Here is a 22,688-nt window from a genome sequence, read left to right on the forward strand (position 1 = left end):
AATTCCTAGCAGTGAATCTAGGTCACAGGATGGGAGTGGTGAATTGACTACTGTTGCTTGTCATTGGATCAATCCAAACATGGTTTTCGATTTCACCCCATACAAGAGTTGGATGGATTTCCTACATCAGCCACTGAATAGATCTTGGTGGAGTATTGATGTGAGCTATGTTTTAATCATAGTGATTAGCTTTTTAGCTTCGTACTTACTCATAGCACCTATACACATGGGGTTCTCCAAATTTATGACAACGGTATGGGTTTAGATGTACCTATGGTGTTAGTTTCAGCTTTTGAGCAGCTGATTTCTTTCATCATCTATTTAGGTCAGATCGTCACCATCTATTGGGTTATACATAGCCCCTTGATACATTTCTATCTCATCATAGCAACTGGTCAGGACAACAGGGTTTGGGATCCAGGTGTTGACAGTATGTATCTATGGCTAGTTGAGGATTTTGTTGTAGTCCTACTCATTTTGAGGCTGGATGCAATAATGATCAGAGTTGTACAATTTACAGGTGCAGCGTTTTTTCATAGAGTTATATGGGATCCAGGGATCTGATTGACAGATGGATTGCAGAGTGGCACCTTGCTTCACAGTATGGCCGGATTTGTTTTCAGTTTGGGCTACAGAGCAACCTACAAATTCATATGGGATCCTAGTACTAATTGCTTGGGGACAAGCAATTTCAAGGAAGGGAGATTTTTAATGTCCCCTTTTTGCGACATTAGAAATATTAAGGACGCATTTATAGGATATTAAAATTGACTATGAAAGCATGGACTCTTATTATAAAAGGTCAATTTAATATTCAAAGTGGGCTAAAGATGACATGGAGAGATAAGCCGAAAAGTCAGGGGAGAAGTCGAAGAGTCACAGCTGTGAGAATAAAAGGAGAAGTGACTCCTTCATTTGGCATGCTTGGTTTATTATTCAGATTTCAATTTCTCTCTTGCGAAAGTATTTGAAAAAAGCTTTAGCTTTTAGCCAGTGTGAGGACGTAGCCACTCGTGCTGGTAGATAGTGGACATAAACCCATTGTCTGTGAAGACGTCACTTCAGATGTCTTGTATGCACTTGCAAGTTCTCATCTTAGTGTTCCAATCTAACTGTATATTTTGTGTTTAAGATTAGATTTCGAATGTTGGTTATTGTATTGCTATTGTATAATGCAATAATGTTGTTTTAAGGAGTTTTATGAGAGTTTACTTGTTTCATTATGTTGGTTTGTAACGCATTTCCACATGCTTGTATCCTAAATATTATTCTAACAGCGAATGGGTTAATAACTATTTGAGAATCTACTGGTTTCTATATTGATGTTTTCGTAATGCATTTGACTATGTTAAGTTCTGAATATATTGTTTGAGGAAAAATCAAGTAAATATCCAATTTGGGATATTTCAAGGAGACTATCTCCAATCAGCTGAAACTACTCAAAAGGGATCTTGCTCTGCTCCATGGTCTTGCAAGTGGTCAACCAATCAACTGAAAGACCTCCCTAAAAAATAGGACTTCCCTAAAATTCAAGAGATGGTCTCAAATCATCCGAGATGGATCATCGACTCCAAGAAACCAACTCTTCATTCCCTAATAAACAAGGATCCCTCCTAAAGATAAGATCCACCACATGAATGATTGAAACGGCTCATAGCACCCTTGCAAAGCTCCATGACCCTCTAATTGAGTCCCCTACTAGTACTGTTGATCTACGGGAACTCAAATGATAGGTCAACCTCTATTCATCTGCGTGTTACCTAGGAAGGGGTCAATTTAGATTATGATGACTAATAATGCTTCCATATATGATGCATATGTATAAATATAATAATTAATATTGATATAATGGTCACCTTGGCTGGTAAATAGAAAATTCCTTTTATGTCTTTCCTCTTTAGTTAGTTTTAGGAAGTTTCTTTCTTGTCTTCCGTGTTTCTATTCTCATTGCTCAATTGTTTCCATCATAAAGATTATCTTGGCATTACTTATTTAACAGGCATTCCTCTCCTTTGTAAATATATTGAATAATATAAATCATCATTTCATGGTACCAAAGCTCATATGTTAGTTTTTTAGTGAAATTTTAACTTTGCAGTTTCATTCCTGGAATTAAATTCTAGAAGTTTTTAACAATTTTTTATGAAAAATCATGAAGAATCCTGGAAATTTCTCAAAATTTTCAAAAGTTCTTTTTATTTTTTAATAAAAATCTCTGTTTTCCCAAGGGTTTTTCCCCATTTCACATTTATTTTTCAGTCTTTTATGAACACAAACAAAAGATCGTTTTTGAAGGGTTCATGAGCAGTTTTTCCCTCTGGATCACGCCCATCTGCTTCCACAAGGGTTTACAGTGTCATTTTTTTTATCGCATGAATATTGTTTCCTAAAAAGAGAAAACATCAGGCTATTCTACTGAAACATATAGTTGCACTAATAAAACTTAGAAACCCATGGTCCAAAAACAATAATCTCAATTAAATATCTTATTTCAGATTTCTAGAGGAAAATTAAACTTCTTTGTCCAATAATATCTTTAGACTGCAAACAAAATAATGTTAATCATTTAACATTCTCTTGTGGGATCACAGAGATTCCTTCATTACCAAAAGTAAGAAGTAACTTATGATTTACAAAGCACTACTTCAAACTTACTCCTTGCAACCCAACCAAAATGTTCTAATGTCCCTCTTCCAATTAAAAATGTTGCTAAAAGTTGCATGTGCCCATCATTTCTTACTAAAACTAAAACAGGAAGAATCATCGTAGTCTCACACTATCAAATTGTAATGTCTCCATTTTTGCCAGCATCAGAGTTTGAGAGATTAGCCTATTATTGTGATCCTCATACGCTAATTTTTGTGGATAGCAGGTCTTCTGAGGTTGTGGCTTGGCTTGGGAGGATCTTGTCTTCTCCACAATTCAGTAAGTTATAGGTTGGTCTTTGTTTGGCTCAGATTGGACCTTGTTTGGGCTTAGTTTTGTGTACTTACTATTTGTAGTATGTTGGGTGTTGATTCAAATGGACCCTTTCTATTTTTGGAAAGAGCATTTGGTCACATGGAGAAATAATAGGTGTGACCCTTATTTCAAATGGCGTATCTAAATAATGAGTATTTTGAGAGTTATTATATTTTTAGTGGCCAAATTATTATTAATTCATTGAATGGCTTATTATAAAGTTATAATTTAACTTTATAATTTCACTTAAGTTGAAGGTTGAGTTATCATTGGAAGGGTTCATTTATTTAATTAGTTATAAACCAAGTATTAAATACAAAAAGGCAAGAAAATTGTTATTTTTCATTTATAAGAATCTAATGGAAGCTTGTAATTAATGTTGTGTTGGTGAAGTTTCTTAAGTGGAGCTTTGTTTGGGAAGCAAGTGGTTTTTGGAGATTATAAATATGGGCTCATTGTGAAAGGAAAGGCATCCGATTATTGATTGATTATTTATTTTTTGTCTTTGTGACATTTTTTGAAGTTGTTTTTTGTGCCCTTGCTAAAGTATAAGGGTTTGGAGCTGAGAAGTGTTGGGTAATTCACAGCTGAAGTATTGTGAATTCTCTTCCTAAAGATCACTTGAAATCACTGCTGAGGTATAGTGATTTGGCAAATTGTTTGGAATCTTCCATTACAGTATTTATTGTGGCTAGAAAGATTTTGTGTGCTGAAGAATTTTGTGTTTGAGACCACGGACTTGCATGCCCAATTATATCAATTTCTGGGTGAGGATTTATGTTGCAAATTTGAATTATTTGATCGGTGGTTGAAAGCCCTATCAGGCTGTTTTATTATATCCTAGGCTGGACGTTCTTCCTCTGTCTGTTCATCTGCACAACTAGATGCCTGGCATCTGAAGATTGGGGTGTCCTAAATACTGATTTTTTGGGCAGGTATAATTGATGATTAGCGGTCCTGTTCTGGGCAATAATTTTTCTGCCATTCAATCTGCTTGGGACTGCCTGCTATCATTTTGATAGGCCTGGTGTTAGTATGCAAACTGGGCAAATGTCCTCCTTGCCAATAACGGTGACCATGTGAGGGAATTACCAATAAATGCATGCATTCTCAGCCTGCTGCAATTTGGAGCTGCTTATCCAAAATCAGGTTCCTTGTTTAAATTTTTATTGTGAAGATAAATAAAATGTGTCTGTGCTCAGAATACTTATATAGGTTGCAAACTGGTTGAAGTTGTGTACTGCTGCAAGTGGCATCATCTCCAAATTTCCTTGCATATTGGATAACATTTTGCTTGATCAATTGAAATAAAATCATTAGTGGTGGAACAATAATATGTGATGTCTTTATTGCAAGTCTGAGCATATTTTGATCGTTAACTTAGCTAGTTGTGAAAAGTTTATTTGCATGTCAGCATTGTGTTAGAAATTTTGAAGAAACTTATTTTCAACAGCAAGAGCCAGTTAGGGGTTTTTACACATCCTCACACTGAAACCAAAAACAATAATCATGGGATGTTACTTTTGTATGGTAGCAAACATTGATAAATGTGCTGATGCAAGCACCTCTAGACGACTAGGTATCTCTGCTCAGGAAGGTTACAGGCATAACCCTATGCCAGGAAAAAGTAGCTCTGCCAACACAACCAAAAATAGTGTTTGTGTTCCTTGAAGCTGCTCAATATGCTGATACAACAGCCATACCAAATGGAAGCATAAGATGAATGAGAGAAATCTGCTTTACAAGGTCTCCCTGTAAGCCAAACTGCAAAGGAAATGTCTGTATTTCCTGTTCACCATCAAGTGTTCTCCAGAAGTCCCGAGATCGAGCTCGTGGGAAAACACACCATGAAAGCCAGTGACAATATCATCATTGAATGTGCAGATTCAACATTATGGTAGGAATTTCATATACATAGTTAGTCCAGATATCTGTAATGTCCCCTTCTCCGCGCTAAGCCTTATGGCGCCTTTTTGGTCTATCTTTCCATCCGGATAGACTAACAGCATTTATTTTGAGGACGCCAGCCAGTCACAAGTTTCTATTTGGTTTCATTAGGGAGATATTTAAGTGAAAACTTCCTATCCTATAGTTAAGTCACTTTATTTTACAAAGTTGATTTATAAAGTTACTTTACGACTTAAAGTCACTTTATGACAAAAGTAATGTGAGGCCTCGCCCCGACCCTTCGTAGCCTTAGTTGTTACTTTATCATTTTGATACTCACGACTCGAGATGTCGAGACATTATCAAATACTTGAACATATCATATTATTTCATGTTGTGTGATGTTATTTTCAAATAATTGATGTCCGTCATTTAATGTTTTATGTATATGTATGTTGATGAATTAAGTAAAAGGTAGGATTAACATTTTGGTTTAAGATATTTTAAATGGTTAAGAATTGAATAGGATGAGAGGAACCTTGATTTTGTTATAGATGGATGTTTTAATTTATGTGATTCTTGATACGTATATATACATACGTACATGTGATTTTTGGGACTACTGATGTGTGCAATGAGTGTGCAGATATTTTAGTCGAGGAAACCAACGGAGGAATAGAACTAATCCCTATGTGCTAATTTTGGAAACCTTGTTGTTCGTAATTGAAGTGTTTTATTGTGAGATGTGTGAATGTGTCTTTCTATGATGAGTAAATATTAATGTTCGTAACTGTGTTCTTTTAGTGTCGCTTGACACTCGGGAATTGTTTATGTTCTTCAGCGTGCTAGTTAGGGTTAGCTGTGTAACCTTTGGACCTAAGTCGGATTAAGTTAGTGTCTTTTTGCTTATTGGGTTCTTAATCGTGTTTAGTCACCCTTAATCTAGATTAGTGCTTAATCTGCATTTTAGAGTTGTTAGATGGTCCTATTTAATTTCTAGCTTTTGTTTGGCTCTAAACCTATTTCTAAGGCTTTAAAACATGAAATATTTATACCCAAGGGGTATGGGTATGGGTTGGGGGTCTTTTCCAACCCCCAAGCCCCTTTTATTGACTTTTGAGGCCACTCAAAAAGTCTCTTTTTGCTTTTGTGCAAAAATTGACTATGGCTACCATGAGTTGTCTCACCTCACCTCCACTTAGTGGTTAACCATAGTATGGGTTGAGTTAGGAGCTTCTAGATTTGTAGGTGGGTGGGAGAAGTTATTGATCCTTTTGGTGGTTGAGTTTGAGGCTTATTTAGAGGCCTTTCTTGGAGTAGTTTAGGTTGTTACCCAATCTCTACATTTAGAGAGGAGTCTTGGAAGATTGAAGCAAGGAAGGGGAAAGCTCTACTCAAACTTGTTCATTTGCCATTACCTCTTTGTGAAGGTAGGAATTCTCATCTCCCTTGTTCAGATTTCATGTTTGTTTCATGCTTATACTACTTTGTTGTTGTTTGAATGTTTGTATGTTTGTGGGTATGTTGGGAAGCTTTGAAAACCATGTTATTTTGAATGATTTCGTGTCATGTTTTTGTTGAATTTTGAGATGTTCTTGCATGGATGTTTTGGCATTACTCACCTTTGGAGAGGGCACAAGTGGCCAATTTCGGGAAAGGGCATTTTAGTTGGACTCCAACAGTGTAGAGTCTCTTCTCAGGACGAGAAGAGGGAGAGAGGGTAGGGTGTTATGGGCCCCTACCTGTCAGCACAAACCACATATGAGTTTTGGCATGTAAGAATGGAAGAACGAAAGTTCTTGATTTATAGCCCCGATTGGGCACCTGGTTTGGTGTTGTGTCTGACATCTCCTGTTGGAAAAATCCACCTTTCCCTAGTTTTGATTCATTGTGAATCCTATTGTGTAAACCTTGTATGAGTATGCATGTTTGATTGTCTCTTGGTTATGCTTGGTTGTCACCCGATCAGATTCTGTTCCCTCCACGGTTCTTAGAAATGTGTTGCAGAAATTGATATGGAACCCTTGATGAGGGTCATGAAGGAAATTTAATTTAAGTGTTGTAATTCAGCATTGAAATCCTATGAAATTTGTATCTCAAAACCTTGTTCTAATGGCAACGACGTCGGGTTTTCTTCCTGGTTCTTTCCCGGCTGAGCCTTTGAATCAGGTTTGCCAATAAAATTGGTGTTTGAGTATATTTGGTTATCATGTGATTTAATCGTAATTTTAATTTAGGTAGATGCACATCAAAAATAGGATTAAATTGATGTTGATTTAATTTGGCAAAATTTCAAGTTTTCTTATATGTTTAAAATGAAAATTATGATCATGTATGTAGATTCAGTTTTCATGATTATTGGAATCAAACAATTATTGCATTATTGAACAAAACGGATAATTCAAATTCTTGGTATGTTAAGGTTGTAACAAGTCTTTATAGATTTGCTTTAAAAAGTAATAATGACAAAGGTTGAATTATTCCAATTCAAGTTATATAGGAGAACAAATGATTATGGTGTTAATGTGACTCATACTATGATATAAATGTTTAAATCTATTCAAAAAAAAATACACCCTGAAAAAACAATACATTGCCTTGTAAATCTATACTTAGAAAAATTTTCAAAAAAAACATGTGTTTCAAGAGAGTAAAAACTCTCTGCCTTTTGTATGGGAGAAACAATTAAATGGTCTTGGACAACAAAGAATCTTTTAAAGATTCTTTTTATATTCTGTTTGAAAATATAAATATAATTCAATCAATTTATAAATAGGTGAAAAAAATTCCAAAATAGACTTTTAACATTTTAAAAATACCCTAAAATATCTTTATTGCTACCTATAAAACTTTGTCATCAATGCATTTTCATCACCCTTGGTGGACATCAGTTTTGAAATAAATATTTTTAAAAAGGTTTTATGAAAAAAGTTTGTTTGGCAAGTCAAATTGTCTTGATGGGAGGGTGACGTCACCCTGTCACCCTGTCCCATCCCCATCTCCCTCACCAAGTTGGGCGCTCAGCTTGGAGGGAAAGGCATTTTAGTGGGTCCTTTTTCACAAAGTTTAGTAAGCAATTTAATTGCTTTCTCCCCACCTTTTTACATCCTTGGTCGCATGTTTCTCACCCAAGACTTGTCTGTGCTTGGGGTTGCGTGGGGCAGAGCGCTGTCCCAAGGACAGCGCTTGGGAAGCGCTGCCCATGGAGAAGGGATAGGGGTCGATTTGACATGGGGAGTAGGGTAGGATGTGAGGAGTAGTTGGTGTATGTGTTTTAGGGGTTAGTTTAGGTGTGTGTTAGTAGGTAGGTTTAGTTAGTAGTTTTATAGTTGTGTTAGATATTATTTAAGTTTGTTTTAATGTGAGTAGTGTTAAAGTTAGCTAGCCTTAAATTTAAGTTAATCTTAGATTTACATCTATATTGGTAGTTTAAGTTAATAATTTTGTTAGTATAGATTGAGTTTGGATTTTAGTGTTAGTTAAATTTAGTTAAGTTAATTTTTCTTTTATTATCTCAATAATTTTACTTTAGTTTTGCTTTAATTAAGTAGTTGTATAATTAATTTTATTTATATGTTTTGCTTTAATTCGTTGTTATCATGTTTTTGATAGTTTAGTTTTTATATTAAAGTTCTTAAATTTGGTTAAGATGAATGTCTAAATGAGTAAATTGTTCTATAGTCAAATATTGATTGATAGTTAAGCATTTATTGAGTAAGTATATATATATGTTGTTTTTTTTCTTTTTATTATATTATTAGTATGTATTAAAATTTTAAAATCTTAGTAAATTTGATGTTAGTTTAGTAGATCTTGATATTTGATTTGTTTTATTTCCTAGTCATATTTAAGTTAAATTGTTTTCTAAACAATTTCAAAATATCGTTGTAACCTTAATGAAATAACGAAATCAAAAGTTGATACAAATTTATTAACGAATAAGTAACTATAGAAATGGATTTCTTCTCATCATTATAAACTTAGATGTACGTAGTTAAACTATTCTGGGTCTTGCGAATTCAACTCTTAAACTTTTGTGAACCTTATTATTATTATTAATTTAAAAAAAAATGTGTGTTTTTGCCTCGTAGTTTGGGCATGACAAGTAACTTAAGTGAATAAAAGACGAAATTGGCTTTTATCCCACATTGCCTAGTTGTTTGTATTTCCCCTCAAATCGAGGTTATAAAAGCAAGGAGCTACATTGGGATTTAGACCATGACGAATATGACTTTGATCAAAATACAGACAAGCTGCTTAAATGTGGCTAGTTGCTTTTAAGGACAAAACCCTTAAAGCAAGTGTGAGGAGTTGGACGTAGCCCCAGCTGCCCCTTGGAGATTTAATGCTGATAAGAATATTGTGGAAACATTGCTCATATAGAGTCGGTATCAAGAGAACCTAAGCTGAGTCAAGTATGTGCATGGTAAAGTTTGTCAATACAACAAAAGTCTGTTCACACAGCAAGAATATTGAATGCAAAAGTTACAGACCCGTGACATTGGAGATAGTGGCATCTGAAACTCTATTCTTCACCGCAAAAAGAGAAAAGGAGACCAGGGTCGTGAACCACTCACAGGGAAGGAACTCAGGTGGGGCACTGAAGGTCACACAGAAGGATTGCCAGTGGTGGCAGCAGCAGTAACAGGTATTAACGTCAAGACCAGACATTGAGGAGAATACAGGTAACCGTGTCACCCTAGGTCGGGCTAGCTGGGCCAAGTAAATACCGTGCGTTGTATGTCATCGGAGAGGTGGATGACAGTATTCACAGATGCTAGGAGTTGAGCCACTATGATTGCAAACATTTTCACAAGGGCAACACAATTGGTTGCTGGAAATGCTCAATGGCAGTGAGTACCCTGATTGGACGCGGAGTTCACCAGAGCAAGTCACGCAATCAGCTATTTCCTCTCCTCACAGCAAATACCAGGTTCTATTTAGTTCATTGTATGTTGGTGTTATGATTAACTTGTACAGGTTTAGTTCAGGCATTTATTCTATGAAACGTCTTGTAATTACTCATAAATAATAACAGCGGCATATGTTGCCTGCTTAACGTGAGAGTTACACTGCTAGGTTATAACACACATTGTCATTTCTATATATATTATTTTGAATTGTTCAGCCGGTGTTGGTGTTCCTCATTGAGTAGGTTTCTTATAGTGGTATCAAAGCCACAAGACCTGTTGACTTGTGGGTAAGTTATTAAGTTGCAAGCTGATTTAAACAGAAAAAATGTCAAATAGGCATGAAGAGGAAACCTTATAAATTTAGTCACATCCGACCTGAACAAGCAGGATCTTCATATCGAATTGACATTAAGGACAGTTATTCAATTGATGAGGAGCTAACTTTTGGGACAAGCATACAAGTTGAACAGGTACAAATCACTCAAATAGCACACAAAGGGAATAAACAAGAATAGGAAGTGAAGGAAACCTTGCGGGCTATTAGAGATGGAAAAAACAATATCGTTACTACACTTTAGTAGCTTACAAGTGCTATGCACCAGCTAGCTCCAACTCATTGGAGAGCACCGAGTCATCACAGTGGAGGTGGTAGTGTGGCAGGATCACCCTGGGTTGCTAAGGCCCCCACACAGAACACAGATAGGCCATTGATGCCGGTTTTTAATGTCGAGGAAAAGGTAACACAACCCGTGACACCAAATTTACTTCCGGATAATGTTATGGCTATGTACAATTAATTGGATCTGTTACCTGATCAGACTAAACAGAATATGCCTTTTGTTCAATACATGAATCAGAAAAGAGAGACCGAGAAACCACAACAGGACAGGAGACCTAGGGCACAGAATAGGGTCTTGAAGCATGCCATGAACAAATTATCTCTCCCCATTTCTTATGGCAGCAATAAGACATCCACTAGAGCTTGGATTCACAAGCTAGACACCTACCTAACACTTAAGCCCATGTCAGAGACAAAAGCCATTAGATTGGCCACAATGCATTTAAGGGGAGCAACATATAATTGGTGGCATCATGGGTTGGTCGCCCAAGATCATGGTCTCACTACATCTTACAAGACTTTTAGCTCTAAGTTGATCACTCATTTTGACAGGATGGACATTGAGGTCTACTACAAGGATTTGGCGCAGTTGCAACAGGGTGGATCTCTAGATGACTTCATTGATGAGTTTCAACAGATCTCGGTGATGGTCCCGGATATGATAGAACAGCATAAGGTAATGTTGTTCACTTAGGGTTTACAGGACAGATATAGAGGTTTGGTCAAGGTCCTTAAACCAAACACTTTGGCTGATGCTATTAAGATCGCACATGATCTAAACTCACCTTTTTGATACTACAACCTCCTAAGAAACCTTATAAGGAGTCTACCTCCTTCCAAAAGAACAAGAATCAGCATAAGATTACCCCTCCTAGATTGGACTTTGAGACGCAAAATGAACTCAGGAGGAAGAAGCTATGCTTCACTTGTAGGGAGCCATGGACATCGGATCACAGATGCCTTGGCAAAGGTAAAATACATTTTGCCAAAGTTCTTTTGGAAGAGGAGGATGAGCAGCAGGGGGGCAGCAATGTTGATGGCAGCAATGAGGAAGAAAGTGAGGAGCAGTCTCCTAAAGAGAGGAAGAAGAAATCCACTTCGGAACAATCTCCTATCATAGCTTCCCTTTCTAGTGATCCCACGGATCACCCCTTTCGCTTCAAGGGTGTAGTTAGAGGGCAATGTATTGTGTATCTTTTGAATACAGGTGCATCACACAACTTCTTAAGCACGCACTGGATTTCAAAGAGAAAGTTACAGATTGATGACATGCTCGAGTTCAAAGTTAGAGTGGTAGGAGGTGATAGATTGAGGTGCACAGGGAAAGTACCAGGGCTTTCAATTCACTTTGATGAATTCCTTCTGGAGGCAGATTTTTATGTTGTTGATTGGAATGGATTAGACGCCATGTTGGGAAGACTGTGGTTGCAGACTATCGGCAAGTACACAGTTGATCATGATAAGATGCAGCTAGAATTCTTACAAGATGGTCGGCAAGTGATTCTCAAGGCCATGCCAGAGAGTGAACCCAGGTTGATTTCAACTTACAGGATGGAGGCTACTATGAGGCATGATGACATGGAGTGGGCAGCACACTATTTCATTTCCTCTAAGCCTACTTTAGACTCAGGACAGCAGATTCATGTTGACATTCAATCGGTGCTTGATAAGCACAAGAGGGCCTTTGAGGACATACCTCTGGGCATTCCCCTAGATAGAGGGTTTGAGCATATCATTGAGTTAGAGGAGGGCGCCAAACCCATCATCACCACACCTTATCATCATCCCAGGCACTATAAAGAGGAAATAGAAAGGACGATTAAGGAACTCTTGGACATGGGACACATCAGACCTAGCTCCAGTCCCTTTGCTTCTCCAGTCGTTTTGGTGAAGAAGAAGGATGGCACTCTTCGCATGTGTATTGATTACCGTGCTCTCAACAAGAGGACCATTAAGAATAAGTACCCTATTCCTCGCATTGATGAGTTACTAGATGAATTACATGGGGCAGTCTATTTCTCAAGGATAGATCTTAGATCTAGGTACCACCAAATACAAGTTCGCAAGCAGGATGTGCATAAAACAGCTTTCCAATGTCATTATGGACACTATGAATTCTTGGTTATGCCATCTAGGCTCACCAATGCGTCGGCCACATTTCAATCATGAACCATATTTTTAGAAAATAGCTACGTAAGAGCATGTTGGTCTTTTTTGATGATATTCTGGTTTTCAGTAGAACTTGGGAGGAGCATTTATAACACCTAGATGAGGTACTTAGCATTATGGAGGAGCACTCATTGTTTGTGAAGGAGTTGAAGTGTGAGTTCAGATTGACCAAGATTCTTTACTTGGGTCACGTGATTGGTGCATATGGAGTGAAGGTACACCAAGAAAAGATACAGGCGATCCTAGATTGGCCACCTCCGAGGAACATAAGGGGCTTCCTCGATCTTTGCTCCTATTACAGGAGGTTCGCTAGAGGCTTCTCTCAAATAGCAGCTCCCCTCACCGATCTCACACGGAAAGGGGCATTCAGGTGGACAGATGATGCAGAGATGTCCTTTGATAAGCTTAAGAAGGTTATGAGCACATGTCCGGTTTGGCACTTCCCGATTTCTCTCGCCCTTTTGTCCTAGAGTGTGATGCTTCAGGAAGCGGAATTGGCGCAATTCTGATGCAAGATAGGCATATGATAGCTTATGAGAGTCGGAAGCTCAAGAATCATGAGAGATTGTACTCCACCTATGACAAGGAAATGTTAGCAATTATGCACACTTTAGTCAAGTTTAAAGAGTACTTGGTGGGTGGCAAATTCACGATTAAGACAGACCAAAACAGTTTGTGATACTTCTTCGAACAGAAGGATCTTAATGAAAGACAGCAAAAGTGGGTCAGCAAGATTCAGGCCTATGATTTTGACATCAAGTATGTCAAGGGTAAGAACAATATAGTTGCTGATGTGCTTTCCAGGAGACCTTCAGTAGTAGAGTATTGTGTCATTCCCGAGATTTCGAAAGATTGGAAGTCCCAGATGTTGGTTGAGCATTCTAAGAATACTCAAGCGTGTCAAATCACTGATGGGCAGCTCCAGGATAGCAGGTACAAGGTAATTGATGATGTGATTTTTCAGAAGGATAGGATCTATCTCGTACCAGAGTTTAAGCTCAAGGAAAAAATTATGGAGACTCGTCATGATGCACCATTAGCCGGACACCTAGGTTTCTTCAAAAACTATGGGCAGGTCAGGGAAAGATTTTCATGGAAGGGCTTCAAAGAAAATGTCCTTTAGCATGTCAGAGAATGTCGGACTTGTCAGCAGAACAAGTCATAGCACAAGTTTCCAACCGGATTATTATAGCCTCTTCCTATTCCAGCAAAGAAATGGGTGGGTATCTCCATGGACTTCATTACAGGATTACCAAGGGTGCAGGGCAGAGATTCCATTTTCGTGGTTGTGGACAAATTGACTAAGTTCACTCATTTTTTTGCTATAGCAGCAAATTGGTCGGCCTCTCAAGTAGCCAAGTTATTTTTTCGAGAGGTTTTTCATCTGCATGGTCTCCCTCGAACCATTGTGAGTGACAAAGATAGAAAATTTCTCAGTACTTTTAGGCAAGAACTATTCAGATTGGCAAGTACAGAATTGACACCTAGCACAAGTTACCACCCACAGACGGACGAGCAGACTAAGATAGTAAACAAATGGGTGGAGGGTTATCTCCGGAACTATGTAGCGGAGCAACAGAGAGCTTGGGTTAAATGGTTATATCTAGGGGAGTACTGCTACAACTCCTATTACATGTCCATCTGGATGACTTCGTTTCGAGCTCTCTATGGCAATGAACCTCTATCGTTTGTAGATCTGGCTTCACAAGACAGGAGAGCACCACTAGTTGGAGATTGGATATAGGATCAACAGGACATTCTCAAATCTCTTCGGGAGAACATTCTACAGACTCAGAATAAATAGAAGATGTATGTTGATCGTCGTAGGACAAAGTGGAGTTTTGAGTTAGGTGACATGATTTACCTTCGTCTCAAACCTTACAAGCAAAGCTCCTTGAAGAATAGTGGGTCCAAAAAGCTTCAACCTAGATTTTATGGTCCCTATCGCATTACTCAAAGGGTTCGAAAGGTTGCTTATGAGCTGGACTTGCCAAATGATAGTAGAATTCATAACGTTTTCCATGTTTCTTGCCTCAAGAAGGCGATTGGTCAACATGTAGAGCCCTCCATTGGATTAACCCCACTTAATGTGGAAGGGAAGCTAGTTTTGGTTCCAGCAGAGGTGATTGAGATCAGAGAAAGGAAGTTGCATAATAGGTCCATCAGGGAGTATCTAATTTGCTGGAAGGATTTGCCATATGAAGATGCCACTTGGGAGGACGAATCAGTCCTGCAGCATCCGGCACTAAGATTGCTTGAGGGCAAGCAATCCCGAGAAGGGAGAAGTGTAATATCCCCTTCTCCGTGCCAGGCCTTATGGTGCCTTGTAAGTCTATCTTTCCATCTGGATAGGCTAACGGCATTTATTTTGAGGATGTTAGCCAATCACATGATTCTATTTAGTTTCGTTGGGGAGATATTTAAGTGGAAACTTCCAATAGTTAAGTCACTTTATTTTATAAAATTGATTTATAAAGTTACTTTATTAAAGTCACTTTATGACAAAAGTAACTTAACTGACTAAAAGACAAGATTGGCTTTTATCCAACATTGCCTATTTGTTTGTTTTTGCCCTCACATCAAGGTTATAAAAGCAAGGAGCTACATTGGGATTTGGACCATGAAGAATATGACTTTGATCAAAATACAAATAGGTTGCTTAAATGTGATTGGTTGCTTTTGAGGATAAAACCCCTTAAAGAAGTGTGAGGAGTTGAACGTGGCCCCAACTACTCCTTGGAGATTTAATGCTAATAAGAATAGTGTGGAAACATTGCTCGTATAGAATCGGTATCAGGAGAACCTAAGCTGAGTTAGGTACGTGCATGGTAAGTTTGTCAATATAGTATAAATCTATTCACATGGCAGGAGTATTAAATGCAGAAGTTGTAGACCCATGACATTGGAGTTAGTGGCATTTGGAAGTCTATTCTTCACCGCAAAAAGAGAGAAGGAAGCCAAGGGCTTAAGTTATAGTTGCGAGAAGGATGTGCCGTAACTTTGGATGGCAGTGGGAGCCTGAATTGCCCTTAGAATAGTAGGGCCCCGATAGTTTAAGGGAGGGGAAGATCTCGGTAATGTTCTACTATCCTACTAGTCGGCCAAAGAGCCAATTATAGGCCTTCTGGTTGCCTAAAATTCTATGGCCTTCCTAACTATCATGAGCCACTCACAGGGAAGGAACTCGAGTGGGAAACCGAAGGTCACATAGGAGGATTGCGAGTGGTGGCAAAAATAGTAACAGGGATTAACGTCAAGACCAGACATTGAGGAGAATACAAGTAACCGTGTCACCCCAAGTCAGGTGAGCTGGGTTGAGTAAATACTGGGTGTTGTATGTCATCGGAAAGGTGGATGACAATACTCACAGATGCTAGGAGTTGAGTCGCTATGATTGCAGAGGTTCTCACAAGGGCTAAAAATTGGTTGCCGGAAATGCTCAACGACAATGAGTAACTTGATTGGACACGGAGTTCACCAGACCCAGTCACGCAATCAACTATTTCCTCTCCTCACAGCAAATACCAAGTTCTATTCAATTTATTGTATGTTGGTGTTATGATTAACTTGTACCAGTTTAGTTCAAGCATTTGAATATGTTTGGCATTGTATGAAACATCTTGTAATTACTCATAAATAATAAAAGTGGTATACGTTGCCAGCCTTAACGTGAGAGTTACACTGCCAGGTTATAACACACATTGTCATTTCTATATATATTATTTCGAATTGTTGAGCCGGTGATGTTGTTCCTCATTGAGTAGGTTTCTTACAATATCTCACAAATTGCAACCAAGAACCCATTTCTTGTGCTTGTTTATTGATTCTTAAGAGAAGAAGTTGATTCTCGTTGTAGCAATATTTTACTGCTTAGTAAGAGTAATATCATCGGATTGAGTATCACCAGATTAATATATCAAATCCAATCCATTCCACCATTAATAGATATATATATATATATATATAGATGATGGCAGTTATTGGTAAGGAGGAGAAAAGAAGGATACTTCAAAAAGAAAAGGATGAAGCAATGATCTTAGGGAAAATGAATCAGCGTTGAAAGTCCAAAATATAGTTTTATAATGGGGAAAACCATTAAGTGATCACACAGATACAAAGAGAAGAAAATACTAAAGCATCAAATGAGACGAGAAGACAGACATCGTAAGGAAAAGCCAAGATGAGAGGAGAGCATATAAAAATAGTCAACACTCTAGGTATAATGGTAAGACCAATTGGGATTACAAAGGGATTCAATGACAAATTCACAGGGGCATAAAAAAAGAGTCGCATATTATACACATTCAGAATGATAAGTGATAAGATAACATGGATAAGAAATTAACTCATTTTGATCATCCACTATTGACAGGTTTATTACTTGGGTTAGTTATATCCATTCATAAAAATCTTGGGCTCAACTACAAAACACAAAGGAGTATGATTACAAACCAAATACATGTGCTGAGGAATTCTATAGGCAATGAATGAGAAGGGAAATCAAGATATAGTGCCAAATTAATAAGAGGAAGATTTACATTCTTTGATAATATTGAACATGATAGGGGTGTGGAATGGATTGAAGGATATAAAATATGGGAAGGAGTTATACTCATCGTGATGGTAGTCTGAAAGAAACACATAACCATCCCTTCAAGACCATTATGATATAACCTAAGAACTTAACAATATATCGGCCCTCTCGCCATTGTATAAGATGATTGTTTGTTTCGGTCAAATATTCAAACTCAGTAATCAATTCCGAACCATAAGGGTCCAAGACAAGTGAAGGCCTTGGATTGCACTACATAATCTTGATAGGTTATTTATTAGTCAAAGGAAAACAAGTAGAAGATTACACCAGTCATTCCATATATAACAAGGATTTCATTAAGGTTATAGGTCTTCATATAGGGGAAATAATCAACAAGGGTCTAGTCAAAAAGATTAATGCATATTGGGACAGTCTTGTGAAATAGATACCTCAATTGACCAACCCTCTAATGTTTGATCTACAAGAGATATTCTATGATTAAGAGCTAAAGCACATATATTCATATTTGAGGAAATTAAATATTCAATCTACCATATAATCACTAGAGGAAACAAGGAAAGTACAAATTGATTTCATACTAAGATTCCAATCCAATCTTGAACTAGAAGTTTTAGTATACACTCGGGAAGTTTCCACTATGCATCATTCAATAATTAAGGAGTAAGTATAAAATGATAGTATTGAGAAGAAGACACAGTTGCAAATTTAAGAGCCATCAAAGGGTTTTGGAATCAATATACTTAATCTTGAAGAGGGGACATTAAAGTGGTATCAGAGCAACATTACATTTGGCATTGATCAATATATATATATATATATATACAAAACAAAATATAAGAGAAACGTGCATAATTGCAAAACTTAGTCATTTCATAGTATGAACATATGTTGCTTGATCATTGATCAATGCCCAATGTAATGTTGATTTGATACCACTATAATGTCCCCTCTTGAGGATTAAGTATATTGATTCCAAAGCCTCTAATGGCTCTTAAATCTGCAACTGTGTGTCTTCTTCTCAATACTATCATTTTATACTTGTTGAATGACGCATAGTAGAAACTTCTCACAAACCCACCCATGAACTTAAATGGGAAAAAACAAATTGCCTAAACCCACAAACCCGAACTCGAACCCAAATCCATCCCCGAACCCGAATCGGTAACTTAGTCAAATATCTATTTATTAATGCTTTGACCCAGAAATATAGATAAACAATAAATAAAGGGCATAAACAATACGCAAAAGACAAAAAACATTTATCTTGGGAAAACCCTTCCACTTGAAGGGAAAGACCCAACCACACCAGCAAAAAAAATTTATTGATCAATAAATGCTCATAGTACAACACTTTCACTTGATTGATCACAATCCACTAAGCAATCACATAAATAGATTGCATTGACTCTTCATCTTACACACGAAGCTCTCTTCAAATCCCAAATGAAGTCCTTTCAAATTTTCAAATATACATCACTTAATATTTTCATATGCATGCCTCTTCACATGACATATGACGCGTCTTTTTATATAATATTGACTTAAATATTCTCACAAATATCTCTTTCAGCTGAAGGTGACCATAACGGTCATAACAAATATGTTTCCATTTTATAAGAACAAAGATAAAGATCTCTATCGCAACTACAAACTTCAACACGATTCACCTAATTGCAAAATAACTCTTCGCCTGAAGAATTGGCTAGAGTTGTGTTTAGCTTGATATTTCCATTTAGTGGGGAACTTAAAAGAAAATAATGTTACCGATATTTTATTTTATTTTAATTATAAGATTATTCCTTCTATTGAATCTAATATTGAAATAAATGAAAGAATTATACATGTATTTATCATTAATATAATCTCTATCATTATCTCATGCTGAAGTGTTAAAGGTTAGCATAGGCGTATGTCGTATTGCTTCAAGAACACATCAAAATTAAAAGAAAAATAAATGTTGGTAGTTGGTTAATTATCTAACATGCTTATTTAGTAAGTTTATTTACACTTCTGCTTAATTGTTTATGTTAAGTAGTCCTATGCAAACTTAGCTATTTGATAACAAGATATTGTCTAAAGACATTTCAAATCCAGGTGCAATCCACTTAGTTCAGATTCTAGTGTGGTGCAAGAGGGCAGGCATCCAGGAGGCATATTTTGGTCTATGGGTTAATCTTGGACTAACCGGGGCAATCCCAAAATGAATTTGACAGATTTTTGGCAGTAAAGTGATGCACTCCGAAAAAATCAAGTTTTCACTTTTCCCTGCAGTGAACCCTTGAAACTGTAAAAACTTTCTGTGTTTTCTGATTGTCCATATTTTATCTCAAGCAATCCAGAGATATGTATGTCCCATGTGATTTTTAGTGTTACATGGTGAAATGGATTTAAAAGAACTTGTTCTTTTTCCCAGACTGGCATCATGTTGCTGGCGGTTTGATTTTATTTTCTTGCAATATTATATCAGAATTGCCTGAAGTTGGGAAATACCCTCTAAGAAATATGTATGAGATGATATACGTGCACTCTGAGATCTAAGCTGGCACCACTCATGCCTCATCTGTACTGGATCTACAGCTCATGTTTAGTAATTTACGAAACCTTGCTGAACAATTTATCTATCATTTTCTGACAAAAAAGATAATAGATAGAAAAAAAACCCTTCATCTATTTTAAATTTTCTTCTTTCCTGGCAACATAGCCGGGATTCAAATTTTTAAATAGATAAAGTAATCCATTGTTAAATGCAAGATTATAGAGGGTTTATTTATATTTGTTAACTTGATGTTAAGAATAAAATTTATAGCAGAAAGTCTTTAATGTATTGCCAATTGAATTGGATGTTTTGACGATACTGATATGAAATAATATCAATTAAAATGAAAAGTTTGGGTGAGAAAGACTTTTAGCCCTAACTTTTTTAACCAAATACAAACACCAAACCCCCCAAAATGAACCCAGACCAGTATGTGTGTGAGAGAAAGAGAACGAGAGACTTCTACTTTCAAAGGATGAACACAACCCCAATTTTTTTAACCAAATACGGACACCAAACCCCCCAAACTGAACCCAAGCCAGTACCAGGATCACTAATTTTACAGTGCTCCAGTAGAGAACTAATTGTCAAGATCCACCAAAATCATAAGAAACTGTGCAAGTGGTTTATAATGGAAATGTAAGACCACAGTGACTTAAAGATTTTCATATACAAATAGTCAAACTAAACATGATCAAAGTCATGCAGATATCATGTCTTTACTGTTAGGTCACAATGTCAGCACTCAGTCAAGCTTCTGAAATGATCAAAGTAGCTTGCAAATATTACAACTCTAAAAGTTCTTTATATGATATATGCCTCATCTTGATATATGTTTTTGCTTCATTTGAAATAAATCTATAACCTTCAAGTAAGCCTCGTTCATTTTAGCAAAATGCATGTTCAGAAAGGAAGAGAAGACAAAGAGAGGGAAATCTAATAGCCAAGAGCTTAGTGGACCATAAGAAATCAAGTACTTTTATAGCTGGAGGATAGAATAAGTTTTACTTTCTAAAGCCATCTCTCCACTGTCTGGCTGGCAAACAATTAGACTTTCAATGTCCACACCCAATGCCTTTGAATAGCATGGATCAAACGCATGCTCAGCATCTACAAGCATAGCATTGCCACCTAATTTCTGCATTCGTTCAAAAATAAACAATTAGAAAACCAAATATAGATAAGGCATTTGTGTTTCATGATCAAATACAGAATAAGTCTAGAACTCTTGCCCGTGATAGCTTGATTCTTTGCAGTTTTAAAATGCCAAAATTGCTTAAGGGATGAAAATTAATACAAAGAAGTTACATATAACAGTTGCACTAGTCCAGAACTACTTAAAGAGTTAGTTTATTTTGTTTACCATAAAGGGTACACGGGTACTTATCGCATTAAGGTATTAGAATGTAACACAAAACAAGATACTTTATTCATATAAGCAATATGCAATTCCAATTACAACGATTACAATGATAATGATGATCCAATAGTCCATTCGGACGATGTACATATACTTTACTAAAGGGGTGACTCAACTGTCACATGCCCTTTCGGATACAACTCTACCCATTGGCTACAATATGGATTTTACCGACAACATCATCCCCCACAAAAAGTAAAGTCATCTCCAGCCGACAAAATCAAAAACTCAAAACATAACTCAACACTAATTACATCAAGATTTAGACAACTAGGAAGAGGGATATGTCCTTGGTGTGGTAGACGTTCATGCTCTAAGCTCGTTCAGCTCCGCTCGTAGCTCACGCACTTGCCCAGTCTATACCTTCAAATCTGCTTCAACCTCCATCTAAATCCCCAAGGCTATTTGCATCATCTCAACAATCTCTCCAAGTTTCGTCTCCTTCACTACTGCCACCTACTGTTGCTGACTCTACTGAGCCAAAAATATTGTCCTCTCGAATTCTGAGGCTGCTCTCTGACTCTCGAGTTGCCTTCTCTGCAACTAGTTCTACCTTCATCGCTGCTACCCTGGTAGCTAACTCCTCCCGAGCCCTCTCTACCGCTACCTGGTCTGCCTAGCTCCTCCGAAGGGCATAATAAGTATCCCGATATATCTGGACTATCTCCTAAGCCAAAGCCTCTATGCAACTCTCCCCAACCGCCTCTCTCGTATTGGCCCAATCCTAGCGCATCTTTAAAGTCTCGACCTAGGCCACTCGCACTCCTCAAAGCAAACTGAAAAGGCAATTGGGAACCCTACTCTCATGAGGGATATGACATGCTCCAACTCCTTTACCATTGAATCCAAGGCATGTGTCTGTGCAGAGGCCACCGTTCAGTGAGCCCGAGTCGCCATATCAATGATAAATGCCTCTACACCCTCTCCCATCGATGCATTTCGCCCCACTATAGGCTGTTGGGTGCCCATAGTTGTCTTCACTGCCTCTACCATCCACTCAGTAGTGCTTTCCATGGAGAGGTGTGGTATCCCATCGATCTATGTCACGTGACTCTCCTCCACCTCTGTCTACATGCCTATAGGATCTCCTTCTAGGGCTACTTCCCGCACAGGTGTGAGAATGCTTGTCGCTCATGGTGCTAGTGTCCGGTTAAACCTCGTACTCAAGTACATGCTCAACCTCTGAGATTTACTTTCTCTATTCGGCTCCTCTACTGGCGTTGCTAACAACGTTGCATCCACCGTAACCACCGCGTCTGAACCCACTACATCCAAGTGAACACCAAGTGTCCTCAAACCCTCACCCACTCCCATCTCCATCACTCCCTCCTGAGTATCTGTCTCATCATCGGGTATAAGTATCTCAACCCCTACCTCTAGTGTGGCTAGCAAAGTCTCTCAAACAACCCCTTCAGGTAACTCCATTGCTACCTCCGGTACGACTGTATTTAGTACTATTGTATCGACTGAAGGCTTAGCACCCTCTGAAGATGCTAATGTTATTGGTCGGCCTAATGGCTAGGATGTTGGCCGTGCTACTGGTTTGGGTGCCCATAGTTATCTTCACTGCCTCTACCATCCACTCAGCAGTGCTCTCCGTAGAGAAGTGTGGTATCTCATCAATTTGT

At 37.7% G+C, this 22,688-nt stretch overlaps 1 protein-coding gene across 2 annotated transcripts in view; it reads right to left on the minus strand.

The window, feature by feature from the left end:
* RECA1 (recA DNA recombination family protein) overlaps positions 1 to 22,688 on the minus strand; it is a 135,381-nt gene that overhangs the window by 69,711 nt on the left and 42,982 nt on the right. For both annotated transcript variants that reach the window (XM_089808462.1, XM_089808461.1), the window contains exon 5: positions 20,649 to 20,778. In XM_089808462.1, the coding sequence (XP_089664588.1) occupies positions 20,649 to 20,778 (130 nt within the window). The remainder of the gene's footprint in view (positions 1 to 20,648; positions 20,779 to 22,688) is intronic.

Source organism: Cupressus sempervirens, chromosome 11, assembly GCF_028749045.1.
Source record: "Cupressus sempervirens isolate cs-2001-9-10 chromosome 11, ASM2874904v1, whole genome shotgun sequence".
In the NCBI taxonomy this organism is placed as follows: Eukaryota; Viridiplantae; Streptophyta; class Pinopsida; order Cupressales; family Cupressaceae; genus Cupressus; species Cupressus sempervirens.